Genomic DNA, 25,954 nt, shown 5'->3' on the forward strand with positions numbered 1-25,954 from the left:
TTTCCCCTCTATTAGCTTGTTGGTTATACATTTAGCTACTATTCTTTGAGTGGTTAACTTATAGATTATGACATAAGTCTTTGAGTTTAATTAAAGTATAATATAAATGATTACTTTTACCACTTCCTAAACAATAAAGAGACCTCTGAACACTTTAAACTCCATATAGCTTCTCTCAGCCTTTCCTGTTATTGTTGTTATAGCTTTAATTCTACATATATTTTAAACCCAAAATACATTATTATTATTGTTTTATCAGTCAATACTTATTTAGATTTACCCATATATTTACCTTTTCCATTGTTATTTATTCTTTCCTACATTCCATGAAACTGTCAAGGATCATAATCCTTCTGCCTTTTTGTATTTTTTTAAATGTGAGTTTGCTGGCAATAAATGCTATCAATTTTTATCTGCTTGGAAACCTGTTTAATTTGCTTTTATTTCTAGAGATATTTTACTTAGTATAGAATTCTATGTCAGTAGATATTTTCTTTCAGTACTGTAAAGATACCTTTTCGTTGTCTTCTGGATTCCTTCTTTTTTTTTTTTTTTTGTTTGTTTGTTTGCTGTACATGGGCCTCTCACTGTTGTGGCCTCTCCCGTTGCGGAGCACAGGCTCCAGACACGCAGGCTCAGCGGCCATGGCTCACGGGCCCAGGCGCTCCGCGACATGTGGGATCTTCCCAGACCAGGGCACGAACCCGCGTCCCCTGCATCAGCAGGTGGACTCTCAACCACTGCGCCACCAGGGAAGCCCTGGATTCCTTCATTTTTGTTGAAGGGTTAGTTTCCCTCTTGTTTCTCTTTAAAGATAATTGTCCCTCTTTGGCTGCTTTTAACCTATTTTGGTTTTGAGCAGTTTTATTATGATGTGTGTTTTCTTTGAATTTATCCTGCTTGGGTTTACAGAGTTTTTTGAATTGAAATATTTCATAAGTTTAAAAAAATTTCAGCCACTAATCTCTTCAAATATTGTTTCTTCCTCATTCCGTCCCTTCTCCCATTCTGAAACTCTATTTGTATGTATGTTAAACCTTTTTACTTTTTACTGTATCTCACAGATTGCTTTTTTTTTCCCCCTCTATTTTCTATCCTTTTCTCTCCAAGCTTCAGTATGGTTATTTTCTATCTTCCAGATCACTTATCTTCTCTTCAGCTTTGTGTAATCTGCTGTTAACCTTGCCTTTTGCATTCTTAATTTGTTATTATGTTTTCTAGTTCTAGAATTCCCCTTTGATCATTTTTACATATTCCAGTTCCCTGGTGTAATTCACTATCTTGTCACTTATTTTTTGAACATATCAATCACAGGTCACAGTCATTTTAAAGTCCAAGTTTGACAACTCCAATATCTGGATCACTTGTGAGTTTGTTTTTAGTGCCTATTTTTTTCTATCTTTTATTATGCTTGGTAACTTTTAATTGAATGACAGACACTGTGCAAAAGAAATTGTAGAGGTTCTGGATTTTCTTCCAGTAAGGGTTTCTTTAAGCTCCTGGCAAGTATTGATAATTAGAATTGTATCACCTTAATCTAATTAGGGGTTAAGCTAATTAGAAGCTGGCTTCAGTCTTTGTAAGACTAGTCTATACATGGTCTACCCTCATTCTTTGAGTGTAGTCCTTTAGAGGACCCAACTAGAAGCCAAGTCCTTTGCCAGAGCCCTACCACCTTGGTTAGAAGTGCACTTGAATTTGTATTTCCCCAGCACCATTAGATTGCCAAGAGCTCTGCTTAGATCTGTAGCTTCTTACCATCCAATTTCTGTTCTCTTTCTCTGCCCCCTCAGCCTGTGCCACTTACAAATTGGTAAATACATCAAGGAGAAAGCAGCTCAGACTGTCGATCTCACTTTTTGCAATTTCCACTCTGGGATCTCAGCCCTTCAAGTCCTGGTTATCCTGCTACTTTCCAATGCCATCAAACAGATGTTTTTTGTGTTCCTCCTGCTTTTCTAGTTGTTCTAGGCAGGATGGTTGGTCTGCTATTACAAGCCAGTTCACAAATCCACCACACCAGAAGGAAAGTACATGACTTGGTTTTAGTGAGCCCATGCTGGTGACTCAGAAGCACCTCTTCCCAACTCCCAACCACATGTAAAAATGTGTCTTATGATGCCGTAAAGGTTATTGACAGGTTTTTTCGTGAGATCATGCTAGTGTGGTAGAAAGAACAAGGCTTTGGGGTCAGACTCAGGTTTAAAACCAGGTTCCACTTATGTACCTCTGGGCAAGTTGTCTTCCCCTCTGAGCCTTAGTTTCCTCAGCTATAAAATAAGTAGAGTGACCTATTTCACAGGGTTCTCGGGAGAATTAAGTGGTAATATTCACAAAATACTTAGCATAGTGCCTAGCATACAGTAAAACTCAATATGTTAGCTACCTGAGATCAACTTTTTACCTCTTTTTGAAAATAGGGAAATCAGCTTTGCCTTTCAAAGTTCTAAAAGAATTAAACTTTTACAACTATCTACTAATGGATTCTTTTTTGCATTTATCTTTGTTTGTAAGAGGTAGCAACTTGATATTTATATTACCAATAGCCTGCTTTCAAAGTGTCTTGATGCTTCAGATAGTTTAGAATGGCACTAAATAGGTCTCAGAAATAACAGAACAAACTGTTCTCAAAAAGTCTATCAGCAATTGGGCTCACTTCCGTAATGAACTAACATGTACACAGTAGTTAGTTTAATTGCATATCATACTATTATAGAGAAGCATGCACTGAATATAATTTGTCTTTATGCTACATCTCCATTTAGGTGACTACTCCCAGTCAGGGTAGGGTATATATGGATAAACTCACAATTTTACTATCAGTACTTGACTAAACACAGAAAACAGAAACGTCTGTTGAAGGCAGTCATAAAATCTAACCTGTGGTTGCTAAATCACTTTTTTCTCTCCTGTGCAGATTTTTCTTCTCCACTTTCACATATTCTTACCTTTCCTTAAGAAATAGATAATAAAATCTGCTAAAGATTAAGAAAGAAACAATACAAAGCAGCAATGAACTTTCTCTCCAAAAGTATGCTTTTCATTTGGCTTGATATAATTTTATTTCTTTATAGTGTTTTATTACTTAGAAAAACTATATTAAAATATAGGTAGCTCTTGATTTATGAATGCTCAGCTTACAAGCAAATTAACTCATATTCAGGAATGAGGAGCAAGGCACTCTGAGTTTGAGCAAGTCATCCTCACTACGCTCAGGGGAAGCAACTGTTCTTGCCCCTGAATTCAGAGTTTTACAGGTTAACAGTCCTAACGGGGTTACCTTAGACAGGTATAGAGAGTTAACATGCTTCTAGTAGCTAGAAATTCCTACCTCTGGCCTTTATCCCCCTTTACACACGTATGCACGCATGCACACACGTGATGAGGAGTAAGAATGTATTTTAGGCTCCCTCACTGTATCCAAGAAAACATTTTCCCGGAGAAAAAACATTTTAAATGATGGTTAAATGGCTAGATATAGCTATTCCATTTATTCATTTGACATATTCTTTCTGAAAGGATTATTTCACATTTTCCCCTCTCCTCAACCTCCAACTTCTCTCTCCAGTTCTCACTTGTAGCCGACAATCTCATTTCTTATATCACTGAGAAAAGAGAAGCAATTAAATGAGAACCACCTTATTTTCCCACTACCCAGTTGACCAACTTCCTCTATCTATATCTATATTCTCTACTGTTCTCTTATTAACAACGGATGAACTTCCTTTCTTCCTATCTAAAACCAAACCCTCCTTGGGCTTCCCTGTGGCGCAGTGGTTAAGAATCCACCTGCCAATGCAGGGAACACAGGTTCGAGCCCTGGTCCGGGAAGATTGCACATGCCGCGAGCAACTAAGCCTATGTGCCACAACTACTGAGTCTGTGCTCTAGAACCCACAAGCCACAACTATTGAAGCCTGTGCACCTAGAGCCTGTGCTCCACAACCAAGAGTAGCCCCCACTCGCCACAACTATAGAAAGCCCACACGCAGCAACGAAGACCCAACGCAGCCAAAAATAAAATAAATTTATAATAAATAAACAAATAAATAAATAAAACCAAATCCTCCACCTGTGAACTGGTGATCCTATTCCTTCTGGCCTCCTCAAAGACATTGCTCATTCAATCCTCTTTCTTACATCATCAACTTCTTTATCCACAGAATTATTCCCATCAGCATTCAAATATGCAGATCCTCATATTTTAAAAATCTTCACTAGCCATCTCCGCCCAGCTACCATACCATTTCTCTGCCCTCCTTTAGAGTAAAACTCCACAAAAAGGTTGTCTATACTCTGTCTTTCCACATCTTTCCCTCAGTGTACTTCGATCAGTCTCTTGTCCCTATACTCCAATGAAATTACTGTTGCCAAAGTCTCCAAAGTCTCAATTTTGGCAAATTAATCATCAATCTTCAATCTAAATTTTCTCAACCTTGAAATAGCATTTGACATAGTTTTTACTCCCTCCTTAAGCAATTACATGGTCATCTAGCGTCCATGAACATTCCCTTGATTTTCCTCCTTTTCAGCTATATTTGCTGGTTCCTCTTCCCCATCCCAACCTTGACGTATCAGAGTGCTCTAGGTCCTGGTATTATTTATGTTAATTCACTCCCTAGGTATCTTAGTTATCTATTTCTGTGTAACAAACTGTCCAAAAACTGAATAGCTTAAAACAACACACATTTATTATCTCACACAGTGCCTGAGAGTCAGGAATCCAGGAGTGGCTTAACTGGATAGTTCTGGCACAGAGTCTCTCATGAGATTGCAGCCAAGCTGTTGACTGAGGTTGCAATCTAAAAGAGCTTAAATATCTGCTTCCAAGCTTATTCATTTGACTGTTGGCAGCAATATTCAGTTCATCACAAAGGCTTCCTTAAGGTTGGTCATGACATGGCTTCCCCCAGAGCAAGTGATCCAAGAGGGAGAAAGTCTACAATGGAAGCTGCCAACTGGGTAGCTTTTGGGGAGATCATACCCCAAGACCAAAGGCCACTGTTAATTCCCTGAAATCCTGGAATGAGACCCTCATCTCCAGTTGGCTACTCTACCTGAGAATCTACCTGCTATGACTAGGCTGACTACAAGGCCAATGTGGTGAAGGCTGGCTTGGCAGATGACTTTGAAAAGAAGTTTAATGCCCTGAAGATTCTCGTGCCAGAGCATAAATATACTGTCCAGGTGGATGCTGAAGAAAAAGACGCAAATGCTGTGCTGAGTTTTTGTCTCTCTCAAAGGCCAGGATTAAGGAATATGAGAAAGCTGGTGAAATACACAATTCCATTTGATCAGTAACCATTAAGGCCTTGAATGAAGTCTTCCTAGAAACCAAATTAGACAAGAAGTATCCCAAGTGGCCTCACCAGCCAACTAAGAATTTATCAATTTGAGTATGGGAGAAAGCGGTGGCCCTCATATTACAAACTCTGGACATTAAAAACAGTTATATTAGGGCTTCCCTGGTGGTGCAGTGGTTGAGAGTCCGCCTGCCGATGCAGGGGACACGGCTTCGTGCCCCAGCCCGGGAGGATCCCACATGCCACGGAGAGGCTGGGCCCGTGAGCCATGGCCACTGAGCCTACGCGTCCAGAGCCTGTGCTCCGCAACGGGAGAGGCCGCAACAGTGAGAGGCCCATGTATCGCCAAAAAGAAAAAAAAACAGTTATATTAAAAGATAGAAAAGGGGGAGGGGTGAAGGAGGAGAGAAATAGGTGAGGGAGATAAAGAGGCACAAACTTTCAGTTGAAGATTAAAATGAGGGAATTCCCTGGTGGTGCAGTGGTTAAGAATCCGCCTGCTAATGCAGGGGACACGGATTTGATCCCTGGTCCAGGAAGATTCCAAATACCGCAGAGAAACTAAGTCCGAGTGCCACAACTACTAAGCCTGCACTCTAGAGCCCGCGAGCCACAACTACTGAGCCCACATGCCTCAACTACTGAAGCCCGTGCTCTGCAACAAGAGAAGCCACCACAATAAGAAGCCCGCTCACTGCAATGAAGAGTGGCCCCCACTCGATGCAACTAGAGAAAGCCCATGTGCAGCAACGAAGACTCAATGCAACCAAAAAAATTAATAAATTTGAAAAAAAATCCATGATTCTATTAAGAAAAGAAGGAAATTAAATGAGTCACAGGTATGAAATGTACAGCGTGGGGAATATAATCAGTAATTACATAATATCTTTGTATGGTGACAAATGACAACTAGACTTATCATGGTGATCATTTAAAAATGTATAGGGACTTCCCTGGTGGTCCAGTGGTAAAGAATCCGCCTTCCATCCACTAAGATCAGGAACAAAACAAGGTGGCCCACTCTCACCACTATTATTCAACATTGTTTTGGAAGTTTTAGCCACAGCAATCAGAGAAGAAAAAGAAATAAAAGGAATCCAAATTGGAGAAGAAGAAGTAAAGCTGTCACTGTTTGCAGATGACATGATACTATACATAGAGAATCCTAAAGATGCTACCAGAAAACGACTAGAGCTAATCAATGAATTTGGTAAAGTAGCAGAATACAAAACTAATGCACAGAAATCTCTTGCATTCCTATACACTAATGATGAAAAATCTGGAAGTGAAATTAAGGAAACACTCTCTTTTACCATTGCAACAAGAAGAATAAAATACCTAGGAATAAACCTACCTAAGGAGACAAAAGACCTGTATGCAGAAAACTATAAGACACTGAGGAAAGAAATCAAAGATGATACCAATAGATGGAGAGATATACCATGTTCTTGGATTGGAAGAATCAACATTGTGAAAATGACTCTACTACCCAAAGCAAACTACAGAGTCAATGCAATCCCTATCAAACTATCACTGGCATTTTTCACAGAACTAGAACAAAACATTTCACAATTTGTATGGAAACACAAAAGACCCCGAAAAGGCAAAGCAATCTCGAGAAAGAAAAAAGGAGCTGGAGGAATCAGGCTCCCTGACTGCAGACTATACTACAAAGCTACAGTAATCAAGACAATCTGGTACTGGCACAAAAACAGAAATATAGATCAATGGAACAGGATAGAAAGCCCAGAGATAAACCCATGCACATATGGTTAACTAATCTATGACAAAGGAGGCAAGGATATACAATGGAGAAAAGACAGTCTCTTCAATAAGTGATGCTGGGAAAACTGGACAGCTACATGTGAAAGAATGAAATTAGAACACTCCCTAACACCATACACAAAAATAAACTCAAAATGGATTAAAGATCTAAATGTAAGGCCAGACACTATCAAACTCTTAGAGGAAAACATAGGCAGAACACTCTATGACATATACCACAGCAAGATCCTTTTTGACCCACCTCACAAAGAAATGGAAATAAAAACAAAAATAAACAAATGGGACCTAATGAAAATTAAAAGCTTTTGCACAGCAAAGGAAACCATAAACAAGACGAAAAGACAACCTCAGAATGGGAAAAAGTATTTGCAAATGAAGCAACTAACAAAGGATTAATCTCCAAAATTTACAAGCAGCTCATGCAGCTCAATATCAAAAAAACAAACAACCCAATCCAAAATTGGGCAGAAGACCTAAACAGACATTTCTCCAAAGAAGATATACAGATTGCCAACAAACACATGAAAGAATACTCAACATCATTAATCATTAGAGAAATGCAAATCAAAACTACAATGAGATATCATCTCACACCGGTCAGAGCGGCCATCATCAAAAAAATCTACAAACAATAGATGCTGGAGATGGTGTGGAGAAAAGGGAACCCTCTTGCACTGTTGGTGGGAATGTAAATTGATACAGCCACTATGGAGAACAGTATGCAGGTTCCTTAAAAAACTAAAAATAGAACTACCATACAACCCAGCAACCCCACTACTGGGCATATACCCTGAAAAAACCATAATTCAAAAAGAGTCACTTTGAGGCTTCCCTGGTGGCGCAGTGGTTGAGAGTCCGCCTGCCAATGCAGGGGACACGGGCTCGTGCCCCGGTCCGGGAGGATCCCACATGCCACGGAGCAGCTGGGCCCGTGAGCCATGGCCGCTGAGCCTGGGCGTCCGGAGCCTGTGCTCTGCAACGTGAGAGGCCACAGCGGTGACAGGCCCGCGTACCGCAAAAAAAAAAAAAGACTCACGTACCACAATGTTCATTGCAGCTCTATTTACAATAGCCAGGACATGGAAGCAAACAAGTGTCCATCAACAGATGAATGGATAAAGAAGATGTGCCACATATATACAATGGAATATTACTCAGACATAAAAAGAAACGAAATTGAGTTATTTGTAGTGAGGTGGATGGACCTAGAGTCTGTCATACAGAGTGAATTAAGTCAGAAAGAGAAAAACAAATATCGTATGCTAACACATATATATGGAATCTAAAAAAAAAAAAAGTCATGAAGAACCTAGAGGCAGGATGGGAATAAAGACACAGACCTACTACAGAATGGACTTGAGGACATGGGGAGGGGGAAGGGTAAGCTGGGACAAAGTGAGAGAGTGGCATGGACATACATACACTACCAAACATAAAACAGGTAGCTAGTTGGAAGCAGCCACATAGCACAGCGAGATCAGCTTGGTGCTCTGTGACCACCTAGAGGGTTGGGATAGGGAGGGTGGGAGGGAAGGAGACGCAAGAGGGAAGAGATATGGGGATATACGTATATGTATAGCTGATTCACCTTGTTATAAAGCAGAAATTAACACACCACTGTAAAGCAATTATACTCCAATAAAGATGTTAAAAAAAAAAAAGAAGAAAGAAAGAATCTGCCTTCCAATGCAGGGGACGTGGGTTCTATCCCTGGTCAGGGAACTAAGATCCCACATGCCGCAGGGCAACTAAGCCCTCACACCACAACTATTGAACTCACTCACACACCTCAACAAGAGAGCCCACGTGCGGCAAACTACAGAGCCCATACGCCCTGGAGCCCACGTACCACAACCAGATAGAGAAAACCCGCACGCCACAACTAGAAAGAAGCCCTCATGCCACAATGAAGAGCTGTGCCACAACAAAGGATCCCACACGCCTCAATGAAGACCCCATGTGCTGCAACTAAGACACGATGCAGCCAAAAAAATAAATAATAAAATAAATATTTTTAAAAATAAAATAAAAATGTATAGAAATATCGAGCCACTGTGTTATATATCAGGAACTAACATAGTATTGTAGGTCAATTATACTTCAAAAACAAAGAAACAAACTTATAGAAAAAGAGATCAGATTTGTGGTTACCAGAGGGGCAGGGGAAACTGGATGAAGATGGTCAAAAGGTACAAATTTCCAGTTATAAGATAAATAAGTACTAAGGATGTAATGTACAACAAATGATAAATATAATTAACACTGCTGTATGTTATATATGAAAGTTGTTAAGAGAGTAACTCCTAAGAGTTTGCATCACAAGGAAAAAAATTTTTTTCTATTTCATTGATGTTATTATCTCTATGAGATAATGGATGTTCACTAAACTTACTGTGGTCAGCATTTCATGATGTATAAAAGTCAAATCATTCTGCTGTACACCTTAAACTTACAAAGCGCTGTATGTCAATTATATCTCAATAAAAGTGGGAAAAAAAGATAGATACATAGATAGATAGAAAGAAAATCCAAACTCCTAACCATTTCTATAAAACGTCCTACATAATCAGACCCCTAATTTCTTACAGTTTATCTCTATTACTCTCCTCTTTGCTCATTCTGCCTTAGCAACACCGGCCATCTTTCTGCAACTCACAAATGCCAAGTTCATTTCCAAATTAGGGTTATCATATGGCTTGCTTGATTCATTTAGATCTCTAATTCAAATTTCACTTCCTCAGAGTGCCTTCCCTACAAACACTATCTAAAATAGCCATACACATGACCATCACTCTTCATCAATTTACTCAACTTTATTTTTCTACATACACTTACCATTTAAGTGAAATCATATTTTTCAAAATTTAGCTTTATGGAGGTATAGTTGGTATAAAATAAACTGCACATTTTCAAAGTATACAACTTGATATGTTCTGACCTATGAACACACCCATGAAATCATCACCACAATCAAGATAGTGAACATATCCACCATTCTCAAATGTTTACCAATTTTACTGTTCATCCCAAAGAACCAACTTTGTTTCCATGACTTTCAATATTTTCTGCTTTCTGTTTCATTTGTTTCCTCTCAGATCTTTATTATTCCTTTTATTCTGCTTACTTTGAGTTTAAGTTATCTTCTTTTTCTAGCTTCTTAAGGTAGAAACTGATGTCAGTGATTTGAGACCTTTCTTCTTTTTCAATACAGGCATTTAACACCATAAATTTCCCCCAAGTATGCTTTAGCAACATCCCACATATTTTGATAGGCTGTGTTTTCGTTTCATTCAGTTCAAAATACTTTCTAATTTCCCTTCTGATTTCTTCTTTGATCATGAGTTATTGAGGAATATGTTACTTAGTTTCCAAATATTTGGGGATTTTCCAGGTATGTTTCTGGTATTAATTTTTCATCTAAGTCCACTGAGGTTAGAGAATATACTGTGTATGACGTCAATCCTTTTAAATTTATTGAGCCTTGCTTTATGGCTCAGAATATGTCTATCTTGCAAATGTATACTTGAAAAGATTATGTGTTTTGCTGTTATTGGATGCAATGTTCTGTAAATGTCAATGAGGTCAAATTGTTTGGTGTGTTGTTCAAGTCTTCTATATCTTTGTTGACTTTCTGTCTGCTTGTTCTATCAGTCATTGACAGAGGGATACTGAAATCTCAGACTATTTGGGGATTTGTCTATTTCTCCTTGCAGTTCTATCAGTCTTCATGTATTTTGAAACTCTGTTATTAGGTGCAGAAACATTAGGATTGTTATGTCTTCTTGATGAATTGACCCCCTAATCATGATGAAGTGAACTTCTTTATCCCTGGCAACATTCTTTGCTCTGAAATCTGTTTCTTTTTTACTAACTTATTGTCTGTTTCTCTTAGAAAGACAAGTATAATAACGCCAAGGACTGTATCTTGTTTTATATCCCTAGCACCTAGCAGGGTAGCTGGCATTTGGTGTGTACTTAACAAATCTTTGTTAAAGGAAATAGAGAAGGGAAGGAGGGGTTGGAATACATATGCAGATACAGACCTAAGCACTAGGAATAAGTGATGAAAGGGTGCCAGAACATGCTCTGAGGAGCATACCTCACAGTGGGTAAAACAAGTAGAGGCAATTTCAAGAGTATGATATGAGCCATGAAAAGGAGAAGCACAAGATGCTTTGGAAGATACAGGAGAAACACCTAACTTAGTCTAAGGTGATGAGGGATGGCTTTCTGGGGGAGGCAAAACCAAAGCTAATATCTGAATAGTAGAGTCAACCACAAAAAGAAGGAAGAATGGCCCTCCATAAGAAGATAACAACATAAGGAAAGCTATAGGTAAGGGAATATGATGCTGGAGCATAATAAAAGCATGTCAGAACTCTCTCAGAGGGTTCCTAGTCTGTCTAGAAAACATACTGCCCAAGGCCCACAGCACATACCACTGGCTAGTGGGCTATGCTTGCATATGCCCACACACATCCATTCCCAATAACTGAATTGTGTGCTCATTAAGAGTCTCTTAAATTGTTCCTAACCTGCTTCTGCTAGTAGTTCTTGTTATTATGGTTCAATTAGATAGTAATACAAATATAATGAAATATGAATGCAAAAGAGTTGTTATCTCCATGAGAATCAAGTTGAACGTTTTAAAAAGACTAGATAGAAGAACCAAAAAAAATTGTTCTCATAGTAGGTATGAGGGAGACAACTGTAAAAATTAGGGGTAAAAATGCCAAATTAGAAGACTTCTATTCTAAATGATAAAGCCAATAAAAGTGGGGAAAGGAAAGTGGAAAGACATGTGGTTGGGGTGATGAGCGGGGCCCACAGGGCTTTGTGTGCATCCTAAGGTGTTTGGATTTTATCCTGAGATCAGTGTTAAGCAGGACAGTGACAAAATCAGATTCACATTTCAGAAAGATGGCTCTGACTGCAGAATAAGAAGTAAAGGAGTAAGACTGAACGCAGAAAGACTTGTCAGGAAGCTGTTGAGAGATGACGGTGACCTAAGAGTGATTTTACTATTCTTAAGAACTAACTTTATAGGTTAAATGGCTTTTGTGGGCTTTCTAAGAAACCAACATTGCTGGCAGTTTTCATGGGAAAGTATGTTCCAAAGAACCAATTACATGCCAAGTAGCATATAACCTATTCATGAACTGGGAACTGTTTACAATTTATTTGCCAATAAAAATGATAACTTCTCCAGAAGTCTCATCTGCTTCCCCAAATTACAATCTTAATCTGGATCATTTCCACTGCAATTGCGAAACCTCCTTCTTAAGCAGAGGGCATCTAAAAAAGGGCTGTTTCTAAATATGATTTTCAAAAATAGATCCCTTTAAATGTTTGTACAAAACAGAGTTAGGCTTTGGCATTTGTGACTGTAAACTACTCTTAGTACCCAAAAAAGAAAACAAGAACACTTACTTCATGAAATACTGCTCCAGAATATGGAGACACTCCCAAGTCCAACAGTGAGAGGCCTTCAACCACTGAAAAGTAAGACATCCAAGTTCACTCTTACTTTAGAGACATAAGCAGATTGGCCATAATCCAAAGTGTTAGATATTCCCAGGAACAAGAAGGGCTTCACAGTTTGTCTAACCCCCTTTACCTCATTCCCAGCGAGTGAATTTAAATCTTGGTTTCAGATGATGGTCAACTTTTTTCTATACAGAGCATCTCTTTTCATTGTGGGGCAGCACTCATTATGAGAAAATTTTATATTAAACTATAAACTTCCTTCGATCTCCATGTAACTTCCACCCACTCTAAAAAGTGTTTTGTTTGGGAACTCCTTGGCAGTCCAATAGTTAGGACTGGTGCTTTCACTGCCAGGGTCCCAGGTTCAATCCCTGGTCAGGGAACTAAGATCCTGGAAGACGCATGGTGTGGCCAAAAAAATAAATTTTTTAAAAAGTGTTTCATTTATATATATTCTGCCCCATTCCAAAAAACAATGAGATAACAGGACTTCCCTGATGGCCAATGCAGGGGATGTGGGTTAGATCCCTGGTCCAGGAAGATCCCACATGACTCGGAGCAACTAAGCCCGTGCGCCACAACTACTGAAGCCTACACGCTCTAGGGTCCATGTGCCGCAACTACTGAGCCCGCACGCCTAGAGCCCGTGCTCCGCAGCAAGAGAAGCCACCGCAATGAGAAGCCTGCATACCACAACGAAGAGTAGTCCCCGCTCGCCTCAACTAAAGCCCGCACACAGCAACGAAGACCCAACGCAGCTAAAAATAATAAAAAGAAAAAAAAAGTACCTGTTGCCTGTAGAAAAATTAATACAAATGTAACTCAAACAATCAGCATATGAGAGTGGCTGCCCATTTTCCTTCTCTGTGGACATTTCTCACATCTTCTAATTTGTTATCTTATTGTTTTTATTTATTTATTTTAATATTTTTTATTTATTTATTGAGTTCACACTGATATAAATATAATTGAATAAATAAATATGGGAATTCCCTGGCAGTCCAGTGGTTAGGACTCGGCGCTATCACTGCCGTGACCCGGGTTCAATCCCTGGTAAAAAAAAAAAAAAGGGCAGAAGAACTAAATAGACATTTTTCTGAAGAGGAAATGCAGATGGCCAACAGGCATATGAAAAGATGCTCAACATGGCTAATCATCAGGGGAATGCAAATCAAAACCACAATGAGATATCACCTCACACCTATCAGAATGGCTATCATCAAAAAGAAAACAAATAACAAATGTTGATGAGGATGTGGAGAAAAGGGAACCCTCCTACACTGTTCGTGGAAATATAAATTGGTGCAGCCACTTTGGAATACAATATGGAGGTTTTTCAAAAAACTAAAAACAGAACTACCATATGACCCAGCAATTCTACTCCTGGGTATATATTTTTTTAAAAAAACAATTAATTGGAAAAGATACATGCACCCAATGTTCATAGCAGCATTATTTACAATTACCAAGATATGGAAGCAACCTCAGTGTCCATCAACAGATGAATGGATAAAGAAGATGTGGTATATGTATATATACAATGGAATACTACTCAGCCATAAAAAATAATGAAATTTTGCCATTTGCAGCAACATGGATGGACTTGGATGGCATTATGCTAAGTGAAATAAGTCAGAGAAAGACAAATATGATATCACTTATATGTGGAATCTAAAAAAATACAACAAACTAGTGAATATAACAAAAAAGAAGCAGACTCAGAGATACAGAGAACAAACTAGTGGTTATCAGTGGGGAGAGGGAAGGGGGAGGGGCAATATAGGAGTAGGATATTAAGAGGTATAAACTATTATGTATAAAATAAGCTATAATATATTCTACAACACAGGGAATATAGCCAATATTTTATAACAACTATAAATAAAGCACAACCTTTAAAAACTGTGAATCACTATATTATATACCTATAAATTATATAATATTATACATCAACTATGTTTCAATAAAGTAAATAAATAAATAAAAATAAAACAAAAAAAAGAAGAAATGAGGGAAATAGAAACGTTGCCATTAGAACACCACAGTAATGACTGCTGCAGGGAAGACCAAACTATAAATGCAAAAAGTGGTGGACAAAAAGTTAAAGAGAAACAGGATGTTTACAGAGCCCCAAAGTATATCCCCCAAACGTTTACTACTTAAAAAGGGAAAATAAGGACTTCCCTGGCCATCCAGTGGCTAGGACTTGGTGCTTTCACTGCCAGGGCCTGGGTTCAATCCCTGATCAGGAAACTAAGATCCCACAAGCTGTACAGCATGGCCAAAAAATAAAAATAAAAAGGGAAAATTTCTCAGTGGTGGAGAAATCAGACAGATACGTGTTATACTGTACCATGAATATACAATCAGGAAAATCCAAACTATGGGAAACTCTACAGGTCAAATGGTCTAGGTTCTTAAACAGATAAATACTAAAGAAAAGGATGAGATGGATGGGAAATTTTAAAATTAAGGGAGACTTAAAAGACATACATAAACTTTTTTTGAAGACCATGACTAAGCTATAGTGTCTAGGGATGCTCATTTGGGTAATAAGACAAAAAGAAAGCAAAGATGTCATTATTATAAAAAACAGAATAATAGTTTACTTATGAGGGGGATGAGAGGCTGTGATTGAGATGGGGTATATGGAAAGGCTTCTAGGAAAAGCGGCAAAGTTCTGATTCTTGACTTGGATGATGGTTACAGAAGTGTTTGCCTTATAATGCACTGTGCAATACACTGCTGTGCGCAGTTTACTAATTCTGTATTTATTTAGCAATAAGTGTTTTGTTTTGTTTTTTTTAGTAGCGTTATCAGAAGTGTTCCTCCTGACCCTGACTCTCACAGCTGCATTGGAAACGGGTTTCTAAACAAGCACTCACAGTTTGAGCTCTATCCTGACTCAAGAAGCTAAGCCCATAATAATTCCCAATCTTTAGGTCAAAGGCTGAGGAAACACCAAAATATGACAGAAATGTTCCAAAATTATTCTTGACAAGATAGTATACAGTGAACTCTGGTGGAACAGCCATGCCTAAAGATTGCTAGCTAGTCACATAATATTATTATCTATATGACTTTTGGCAAGTAACAATCTCTCTGTACTTTAATTTTCTCATCTATAAAGTGGGGCTAACAATAGTATTTACATCATAAGCCATTGCAGAGGACTTCCCTGGTGGCACAGTGGTTAAGAATCCGCCTGCCAATGCAGGAGACACAGGTTTGAGCCCTGGTCCGGGAAGATCCCACGTGCTGCGGAGCAACTACGCCCGTGCGCCACAACTACTGAGCCTGTGCTCTAGAGCCCGCGAGCCGCAAGTACTGAGCCTGCGTGCTGCAACTACTGAAGTCCACACGCCCTAGAGCCCATGCGCTGCAACGAAGAGTAGCCCCTGCTCACCGCACCTACAGAAAGCCCATGCGCAGCAATGAAGACCCAATGCAGCCAAAACTAAAATAAATAAATAAATTTATTTATTTTTTTAAAAAAAGCCATTGTAGAAATTAAATGTTTTTTAACATACCTAAACTGCTTAGAACAGTACCTGGCATGTGGAAAGCATTACATCAGTGTTAGTTATTATTATTTTTATTGGACTGAGAAGCACATTTTGTCAAGCATTTTATCAAGCAAGAAATTTGTATAAATTTTAGTTGCACTATCAAATAAACGGATGGATCTTCTGGAATTCAGAAGAAAGCTGGAAACAAGTGGCTTCAACAAACAATTCAGTTTGTTCAACAAATAATTACACGCAAATATTATATGCAAAGATATCAAGTCTAAGCTCTTATCATCACACATATAAATTACAACTATCTTTATTACCATCTGTCAACTGGGAAACCTGGGAAAATTACTTAACTTCTCCAAACCTCAGTTTCTTCATCGGTAAAATGGGGAAAATAACACCATCTAACACACAGAAAAACTGGAGGATAAAATGAGGCTTACCATAGTCTCTGATATATAGTAAGTATTTTTAGGAAACTTAGCTCTAATTATTCATAAAACATCCATTCATTACGCCATTCCAAAATATCTATGGGACAACATCAAAACTCTAGCATTTAAAGTTTGAGGACATGAGGGGGACTTCTGGGGTGCTGGTAATGTTCTGTTTCTTAGTCTGGGTCCTGGCTATATGGGCATATACAGTTTGTAAAAATTCCTTGAGCTCTACACTTATTACATGTCCATACTTCAGGAAGACAGTTTTCAAAAAAAATCTTCAAACTCTGGCCCTAACCTAACCCCCATCCCATTACTCCCCTACTTCGGACATTTCACATCCTTAAACATTTCTTTGTATTTATTTTATTTTTTTTGCGGTACGCGGGCCTCTCACTGTTGTGGCCTCTCCCGTTGTGGAGCACAGGCTCCGGACACGCAGGCTCAGCGGCCATGGCTCACGGGCCCAGCCGCTCTGCGGCATGTGGGATCTTCCCGGACCGGGGCACGAACCCGTGTCTCCTGCATCGGCAGGCGGACTCTCAACCACTGCGCCACCAGGGAAGCCCCCTTCAACATTTCTTGATCCTGTTTATCTTCTACCTGGAACTCCCCTTTTTCTAATCTCCCTTTCCAAACTCTGCATCCTTCAAGAGTTAGCTCGAATTCCACAGCTTTAAGAAGCTGGAAAAGGAGGGGACCTTTTCTTCAGGGTCAGAACTCCAAAGGAGGAACTGGACGTACAAAGGAAGTACATTTTTCACAAATGATTATAATTATTATTATAATTATCTATCTCTCCCACTAGCCTATGGATCTTTGGCCCAAATTCTGTCTCTTTGAGGGCGCCAGCGTAAACAGTGTTTGATGAAGAACTTAAAGAACTATAAAGACACAGTAGGAAAAGATGCACTCAAAGTCCCAGACTGAGAATAAGCTGCTAAGCACGCTCACTCACACACTCTCCTCGCTTAGGCAGGACTGGTCCCCTCACTCGGGCCCCCATCACACACCATCCCACACCCCGGAGGAACATCACATTGCGATCTCGCGCCAAATCCCCCTCCACCCAGCACGCCCTTTCCTCATCCCGACCCGTCCTCAGACCACGCTACTCAGCTCAGGACCCGAGTGGGACACACCCCCTCAGATCGCCACCCCGCAGGTGACCGGCCCCTAGTGCCCCAACCTCACCACACAGTCCCACGCCCACCGCCTTAGCAGCCCGCTCTCAGGCCCCGCCCTCCCGCCCTCTCCTGAGAGAGCGGTCAGTTCCCCCAGAATCTTGAGCTTTGCGGCCACTGCCCCCGCCTCCCATTCACAGAGGCCAGGAGCGCACAGGCGGGGCCTAGCCGCCTACTCGAGCCGGTGGCCTCACCTCTCTTCCAAGAGCTCAGTGGGGACACCACCTCCACCCGCTCCGAGATAAACTCGGCCAGACTGGAGCGGAACAAGGCCGCCCGCACGGTCACTGCCACTACCAGCACCAGGGCCAAGGGAGCCGCCATGATAGCTAGGGCGGCCGCGCAGGCGGGGAGGGAAAAGAGAGGTGGAAGAGCCTCTCGACTTGTGCACCGCCCCGTGTAGTTCCGTGGCCCGGCGCGCCTAGCTGCTGCCGCCGGAGCTGCGAGACTGGGGACTACCACTCCCAGGAGGCCTTGCGGCGAAATAGGGCGGGACGACGGAAAGCGGGGCGACTCGAGCTCGTAGCAAAGTGCTGGGCGACGTCTCCTAAGGTAGCCGGTGAATTGTAAAAGCGCCCAGGAGCCGAAGTGCTGCTGAAAGTAGATAGGTGAAGGCAGTAATCGTTCTAGGATTGTGAGCGAGTTTTAAAGAGATGTTAATTTCACTCCTGTGTGTATGTTTTTAATTTTTCCCTTTTTATGTTTTTAAAAGAGTATTAAATATGTGTTCATTTATTTATCCTACAATTGTTGATAGACTACAAACTATATGCCAGGCACGGTATTGGGTTCTGAGGATACAGTTACAGATTTATTAGCTCTGCGGCCTTGAACAAGTTGCTTAACCTTTCTGTGCCTCAGGTCCCTCATCTGAAGAATGTGCTGGTTGTTGGCTTGTTGTGGGCTAGCTAGAAATGATTGAGGAATGCTTAGAAATGTTGCTAGTTGCTTTTAAACACAGCCATTATCAAAAATTAAATTATATAAGCATACAATTAAACAAGTTATGTAAAAAACAAGATAATAAATACTCAAAACACATCACTTCCTAATTATTTTACTACACTCGTTTTATTTGTGGTCTTGAGTTTATTTACCACTGCTATTATCACTATGGCAAATACTGTATAATGGTATTATACGTATTCAGCGACTTCAGGTTGATAGTTTAAAATCCCAACCTATGGGAGTCTTTACACCATAGAAATGGGCAAAGAGTACAAATTGGGTTTCTGGAGTTTGGAGTGCCATTGACAAGCATAAGTAGCACACCACTTCGTTAATTAATGTATGAAAAGTGCTTATGGTGAGTGCTCAAATGTTAGCTATAGTAATTAAAATATTAAATAAGTATATAAGGAATTTAAGACCTGTGAAAGAAATGAAACAGGTTGCATAATCAAGAACGACTTGGTGAAAGAACTCCAAGATGATACAAACAGATGGAGAGATATACCATGCTCCTGGATTGGAAGAATCAATATTTTGAAAATGACTATACTACCCAAAGCAATCTACAGGTTCAATGCAATCCCTATCATATTACCAATGGCATTTTACACAGAATTAGAACAAAAAATTACACAATTTGTATGGAAACACAAAAGATCCCGAATAGCCAAAGCAATCTTAGGAAAGAAAAATGGAGCTGGAGGAATCAGCCTCCCTGACTTCAGACTATACTACAAAGCTACTGTAATCAAGACGGTATGGTACTGGCACAAAAACAGAAATACAGATCAATGGTACGGGATAGAAAGCCCAGAGATAAACCCACGGACTTATGGTCACCTAATCTATGACAAAGGAGGCAAGAATATACAATGGAGACAAGACAGCCTCTTCAATAAATGGTGCTGGGAAAACTGGACAACTACATGTAAAAGAATGAAATTAGAACACTACCTAACACCATACACAAAAATGAACTCAAAATGGATTAAAGACCTAAACGTAAGACTGGACACTATAAAACTCTCGGAGGAAAACATAGGAAAAACACTCTTTGATATAAATCACAGCAAGATCTTTTATGACCCACCTCCTAGAGTGATGAAAATAAAAACAAAAATAAGCGAATGTGACCTAATTAAACGTAAAAGCCTTTGCACAGCAAAGGAAACCATAAACAAGATGAAAGGCAGGGCTTCCCTGGTGGCGCAGTGGTTAAGAATCCGCCTGCCAATGCAGGGGACACAGGTTCGACCCCTGGTCCGGGAAGATCCCAAATGCCATGGAGGAACTAAGCCAGAGCACCACAACTACTGAACCTGAGCTCTAGAGCCGGCGAGCCACAACTACGGAAGCCCATCACCTAGAGCCCGTGCTCCGCAACAAGAGAAGACACCACAAGAAGACGCCTGCGCACCACAACGAAGAGTAGCCCCCACTGGCCTCAACTAGAGAAAGCCCATGCGCAGCAATAAAGACCCAACGCAGCCAAAAGTTAATTAATTAATTTTTAAAAATCACTTGGGAAATGTATTTATTAAATGTAAATTTCCTAGTTCTGCCCTAGAGACTGTGGTCTGGGGTGGAGCCCAGGAACCTGCATTCTTAATCTCTCCAGATTATCCTGATGCTGGTGGTTCAGGAGCCATACACTGAAAAACATTACCCTGAGGGCCTAGGTATCCAGTAGTTTATGCAAAAAAAACATGAAAATAGTAATAATAGCTAGCAAATATTCAGTGCGTATTGTGTGCTAAGTATTATTTTAAGTGCTTTACATGCTGTTTACAATACAAATTATATATATATATAATTATACATATACAAACACACACACTCACACACATACACACATACTACAGGTACTATAATTTCCCCATCACCACACGCAGATGAGGAAACTGAGACACATGGAGATTTAGTCATTTGTCTGGGGTCACACAGCTAATAAGTGGCAGAACCAGGATCCAGATGTTGTGGTTAAGCTTCTATGCATGAGAAGATGAGAGGAATTTGGGTTGGGTTGAATTGAGTTAGGTTGGGTTGTTTTGTTGTTGTAGCTGAGAAGGAAGGGTAGAGAATTGAAGTGAGGGAAATAATAAAGGAGCAAACAAGGTGATTTCTCTCCTGACATCCCAGATGATGTATGGGTTACCTAGAGAAGAAGGAATTGAGGCTCTGAATAACCAGCTTTAAGCCACACACCTGGGTAGTTTTTCTTTAGCATTTATTGAACACCCACCATTGCCAGATCCTGCACTAGGCTATGAAGTTACAACTTATCAAGTACATTTTTTTTCTACTCCAAATAGCAAACTGATTTTGGCCATCTTTACCATAAAGGAAATTAACTAGGAGGCTATGAGGGAGCTAAACTGGGTGAAAGAGAAACCTGGGGAACCAGACTTCATGAGGATTCAAGGGTGTATTCAAGAGATATTTTGGAGGGAGCATTGATCCATTGTTTCCCAAATTCCCCTATTTCTTATCCCCGGCACTCAGACCCTGGCTCCTGTAAAGGTCTGAGACTTTCATTAATAAAAAATTGAGACAGAAACTTAGAGCAACAATCTCAGATTGAGGAGTATACAAAATCTTTAAACAGGGCTTTTTTCCTCCCTGGCTGCCTGATGAGCAGCCACCATTTTCTTTTTAATGTTTTTTTAAATTAATTAATTATTTAATTTATTTATTTTTGGCTGCATTGTGTCTTCGTTGCTGTGTGCGGGCTTTCTCTAGTTGCGGTGGGCGGGGGCTTCTCTTTGTTGTGGTGCGTGGGCTTCTCATTGCGGTGGCCTCTCTTGTTGTGGAGCGCGGGCTCTAGGCACGTGGGCTTCAGTAGTTGTAGTTCACGGGCTCAGTAGTTGTGGCGCACGGGCTTAGTTGCTCCTTGGCATGTGGGATCTTCCCGGACGGGGCTCAAACCCATGTCCCCTGCGTTGGCAGGTGGATTCTTAACCACTGAGCCACCCAGGAAGTCCCGAGCAGCCACCATTATGTGACACAGTAACCAGCCAGGCAAGGAAATTCATGACATACCAACTGTTTCTGCAGAAACAAATGGTCATAGTGGTCCTTTATCCTGGGAAGGCAACAGTACCTAAGACAGAATTTGAGAAAACTAACCAAGATGTAACCAAGAGAACACATCAGATGTTTTTGTGTTCAGATTTGAAGCCACTTTGGTGGTGGCAAAGCAACAGACTTTTATAAATTTTACAATTTCTTGGATTATGCGAAGAGAAATCAACGCGAACAGAGATTTGTAAGATATGGCCTGGATGAGAAGGAAAGAACTCAAGAAAATCAGCAAAAGCAATATAAGAACAGAGTGAAAAAAGTCAGGGTTGCTATAAAAGTGAAAGGAAGGATTAAAGATACAGCACTGACTTGATCTGTGTTTGTGCAGATTTTTCACCAGAAGACAATAAATTATATAAAAACTTAAAAACAATAACAACTCAACAAGCAGGGGTGAGTTGAAGACAGTAGCATGTAGGGAAAAATGAAGGCATCCTTGAGATTGAAAAAGTAAGAAAGATCTGGTCTAGTCCATCGTACAGAGTGGGAAATTAAGGCCCAGGCAGGAGCAGTGCCTGGCCCAGGATCGCACACCAAGTCAGTGGTGGCACCAGGCCCAGAAATCATGGTTCTCAGCATTTGTCTCCTATGTTGGCTGCCTCTTGCTCCCGGGCTGGGTCTCTGGTGAGGCCCCTTGGGATATCCGCACCAGTTCCCCCCTCACCCCTTGGACCCAAGTATTGTAAGGGCCCAAAAGGAACCAGAGATCTGGTCTTACATAATGCCCTGGGGACACATTTCCGGGAGCTAGTACCTCAAGCCCTCTCAATTTCCTTCATGTCCCCGACCACAACTGCCCACTGTTGCAAAAGCCATCCTGTTAGGAAAACCAAGATGTAAACTAGGCCTCCAAAGGCTAAAGATTTGTTCTCCATCCCCCAGCCTCTTCTCTCTGAACCTCTCTCACTCTTCAGGAGCCACACCCTCCATAATTATGTATCCAGATCCCTCATGCCCTCCCGCCAAATACACACTGCTCTGGGAAAGGAGACAGGTATAGTGGGCTTTGCTTACTGCTTTCTGGTATCCATTCCCTCTTTCCCTTTTCCTAACAGGACCCTGAATTCTCAGCCAGGTGATTTGAGTGAGATTGACCTCACTCTCTCACTCATTTCCAGGAATGAGCCCTAAATGGCTTAAATTGACCAATAGTTCCAAATCCCTAGCCACAGTGATTGGTTCAGGCATGAGTGTATGACCCAAATCAGGTCAATCAGAGCCAACAAGATTCAGTTCTGGAATTTTGGACTGAGCCATTTGGGCAATAGGCTTTTTCTTTTCCGTGGGTTTGAGCTTGGAAGCACCCAGACCCAGGAGCAGCTGGTAACTTATACATATAAGACAAAGTAAGGCAAGGCCAAGGCTAAGGCCTGACTGATTCTACCAGTAAAGATACAATGAGCCCGTTTTTGATTTAAATGGTGTATTATTTACATAGACAGCAAGAAGAACAAGCCAGCTTCCTGTGATCCTTGTTCCACACACCAAAAAGGATGACACTGAAACAAAAGGGGCTGAACAATTGTAACATGGGTTGTAGGATACCCTATTGCTGAGGAGCCGATCCTAGAGTTCAATTAACAGGTTTTATATTCTGCAGCTCCATTCTGAGTAGGGAGGGCAGAAAGCCCCATAGCTCATCAGAGCCTGGGAAGCGATAAGAAAGCCGTCTCAGGGCAGCCACCCAGGGGAGATAGGGAGGCAAGTGGAAGGTGGCCTTACTGCCTTACAAGCCTTCCATTCTCTCATGTTCTGGGAGGATCACAAGGCATTCTGCCAAGACTTAGATAAGCTTTTCATACCTTTGCCAGTGTGGCCTATATGAATGAATACATGTGAGGTCATCGCAGTACCATGGCAGAGGCATTCCCTTACAGTATCACTGTGTTCACAAAGAGAGGGCCTGTCAAAAATTAAGCCAACTCCTAGGAAGTGTTTTGGAGAAATTAGAGAAGACTAGATCTTAGTTCCATTATTTGGGCCACTGGATCAAGCCTTGCCTGCAGCAATTATTGATGGACATTTCGACCAAATTCCTTTTCTAATTTAATCCAGTTTGAGTTGGATCATTAATTACTTGCAACCAAAATCTCTTAACCAATACAACAGAAGATGGAACTCAGCCTCCCAAAGGACTCTCGACTCTCGTAGACCTCCCTGACTTCAATTACCATTTGTATATTGATGACTCTCAGATCTTTATTTCCAGCTCAGAAATTTCCAGATTTCTCTTGTTGAGATTCAGACATTATGCATCAAACTACCTCCTAGACATTGCCACCTGGTTATCACAAAGTCACTTTAAACTCCAATGATCTAAAACTGAGCTCAGTGTCTTCTTTCCAACAACTCACTCTTCCTCCTTAATTCCTTACCTCTGTGAATGGCAGCACTAATCTTTCAGTTGCTCAGCCAAAAACCTAGGAATCAGCCCTGATACCTCCCACTTTCCCATCCCTTATATACCTTCTCGCTTTGACCTAAATATCAGTCAAATCCACCTACTCCTCTTCATCTTCACTGGCACCACTTTGGTCTAAGCCACCAGCATTTCTCACCTACATGTCTGCTATTCTCTCCTGACTGGTCTCCTGATGCCACCCTCCATTCTCCAACCATTCTCCATGTCTGACATTTATTGTTGAATGAATGAACAAATGAATGAATGAATATCACTAACCTCTCACTTAAAACCCTTCACTGGCTTTCTTGTACATTTAGTTGAAGAATGAAAGTTCTTGAGACAGTTCATAGGGCCAGCATGATCTATCCCCTTACCTACCTCTCTTGCCTCATCCCCTACTTTTCTGCCCTATTTGCATCTGAAAAAATAAACTATCAGTGGTCATTGCCTTGGTACATTATGCTTTGTGCACCCCACCAGCTACTCAACAGCATCTGTCCTCACTTAGCAAACTCCCACTTATCCTTCAAGGCTCATTCTTAGGAAGACTTTGATTTCATCAAGGAGTTAGTTCTTTCTATATGCTTCCAAAACATTTAGCAGCTGCCTCTAACCTGCGCTCTAATGATCACTATCTGATAATTCTGTTACCTGATGTTCTTGGGAGTCTGATTCTTCTCTTCATTGTGTCTACTGAATTTTATTCATGGTGGATTGTTTCCTCGTGTATTTCATCAGTTTTTTCCTTGTGGATTATCAGCTGTTTAGAAGGGCTTTATATACAGGAATTCTGTGTAACCTGCAATGGCTGGGGAAAGAGGAGGGGGTCCACGGAGGAGATCCAAAGAGGATTTGCATTAGTTTCTGCTAGGCATCTGAGAGATACTTTTGGAGTAGGTCTCCTTTGATGTTCATTTCTCAGCCTTGGAGATTCCTAGACATGCAGGTGATGTAAATATGAACCCCACACTCATCACCCCATACTCATCAAGGGCAGGCATGCAGTTTCAAATTCTCAGAAGATAGTTTCTTTCCCCCACCCTAAGACCAGGTCAGGATGGACATAGATCCTTTTTGTCTTCTTTGCTAGTACTCAGACGTTTGTTTTTTTGTTTTCCCCTAGTCTGTACTTTCACTGTGGGTATAGCCCTTCAAGTGTCCTAGATTTATCAAGGGTCTCAGTTCCAATCCCTAACTTCATGTAAGCCCAAGCCTTCATCTCCCCAAATGTCTGTTAAAATCCAAATGGTTGCAGGTCCATTAAATGTTAAATGTATTTAAAAGTATGTTTGGGACTTCCCTAGTGGCACAGTGGTTAAGAATCTGCCTGCCAGGCTTCCCTGGTGGTGCAGTGGTTGAGAGTCTGCCTGCCAATGCAGGGGACACGGGTTTGTGCCCCGGTCCGGGAAGATCCCACATGCCGCGGAGCGGCTGGGCCCGTGAGCCATGGCCGCTGAGCCTGCGCGTCCGGAGCCTGTGCTCCGCAACGGGAGAGGCCACAACAGTGAGAGGCCCGTGTGCCGCAAAAAAACAAAAACAAAAACAAAAAAAAAGAATCCGCCTGCCAACGCAGGGGACATGGTTTCGAGCCCTGGTCCAGGAAGATCCCACATGCCACGGAGCAACTAAGCCCGTGCGCCACAACTACTGAGCCCGCAAGCCACAACTATTGAGCCTGTGTGCTGCAACTACTGAAGCCCATGCTCCACAACAAGAGAAGTCACCACAATGAGAAGCCCACACACCACACAAAGAGTAGCTCCCACTCGCCACAACTAGAGAAGGCCCGCATGGAGCAACA

The 25,954-nt window shown here is 41.0% G+C and overlaps 1 protein-coding gene and 1 pseudogene across 9 annotated transcripts in view; one reads left to right on the plus strand and one right to left on the minus strand.

Annotated features, from left to right (window-relative positions):
• The window catches only part of PIGU (phosphatidylinositol glycan anchor biosynthesis class U), a 125,279-nt gene extending 107,189 nt beyond the window's left edge, over positions 1-18,090 (minus strand). For 4 of the 9 annotated variants that reach the window (XM_067707880.1, XM_067707872.1, XM_067707879.1 and 1 more), the window contains exons 1-2: positions 17,912-18,090; positions 12,519-12,583 (exon numbers count right to left, since the gene is read on the minus strand). In XM_067707880.1, coding sequence (XP_067563981.1) covers positions 12,519-12,583; positions 17,912-18,041 — 195 coding nt within the window. In that variant the 5' untranslated portion in view covers positions 18,042-18,090. The remainder of the gene's footprint in view (positions 1-12,518; positions 12,584-17,911) is intronic. The other 5 variants (XM_067707876.1, XM_067707874.1, XM_067707877.1 and 2 more) reach the window with 3 other exon arrangements.
• On the plus strand, positions 4,900-5,396 carry LOC137206501 (ATP synthase subunit d, mitochondrial pseudogene; annotated as a pseudogene).
• Positions 18,091-25,954: the final 7,864 nt, after the last annotated feature.

This window comes from Pseudorca crassidens, chromosome 15 (assembly GCF_039906515.1).
Source record: "Pseudorca crassidens isolate mPseCra1 chromosome 15, mPseCra1.hap1, whole genome shotgun sequence".
In the NCBI taxonomy this organism is placed as follows: domain Eukaryota; kingdom Metazoa; phylum Chordata; class Mammalia; order Artiodactyla; family Delphinidae; genus Pseudorca; species Pseudorca crassidens.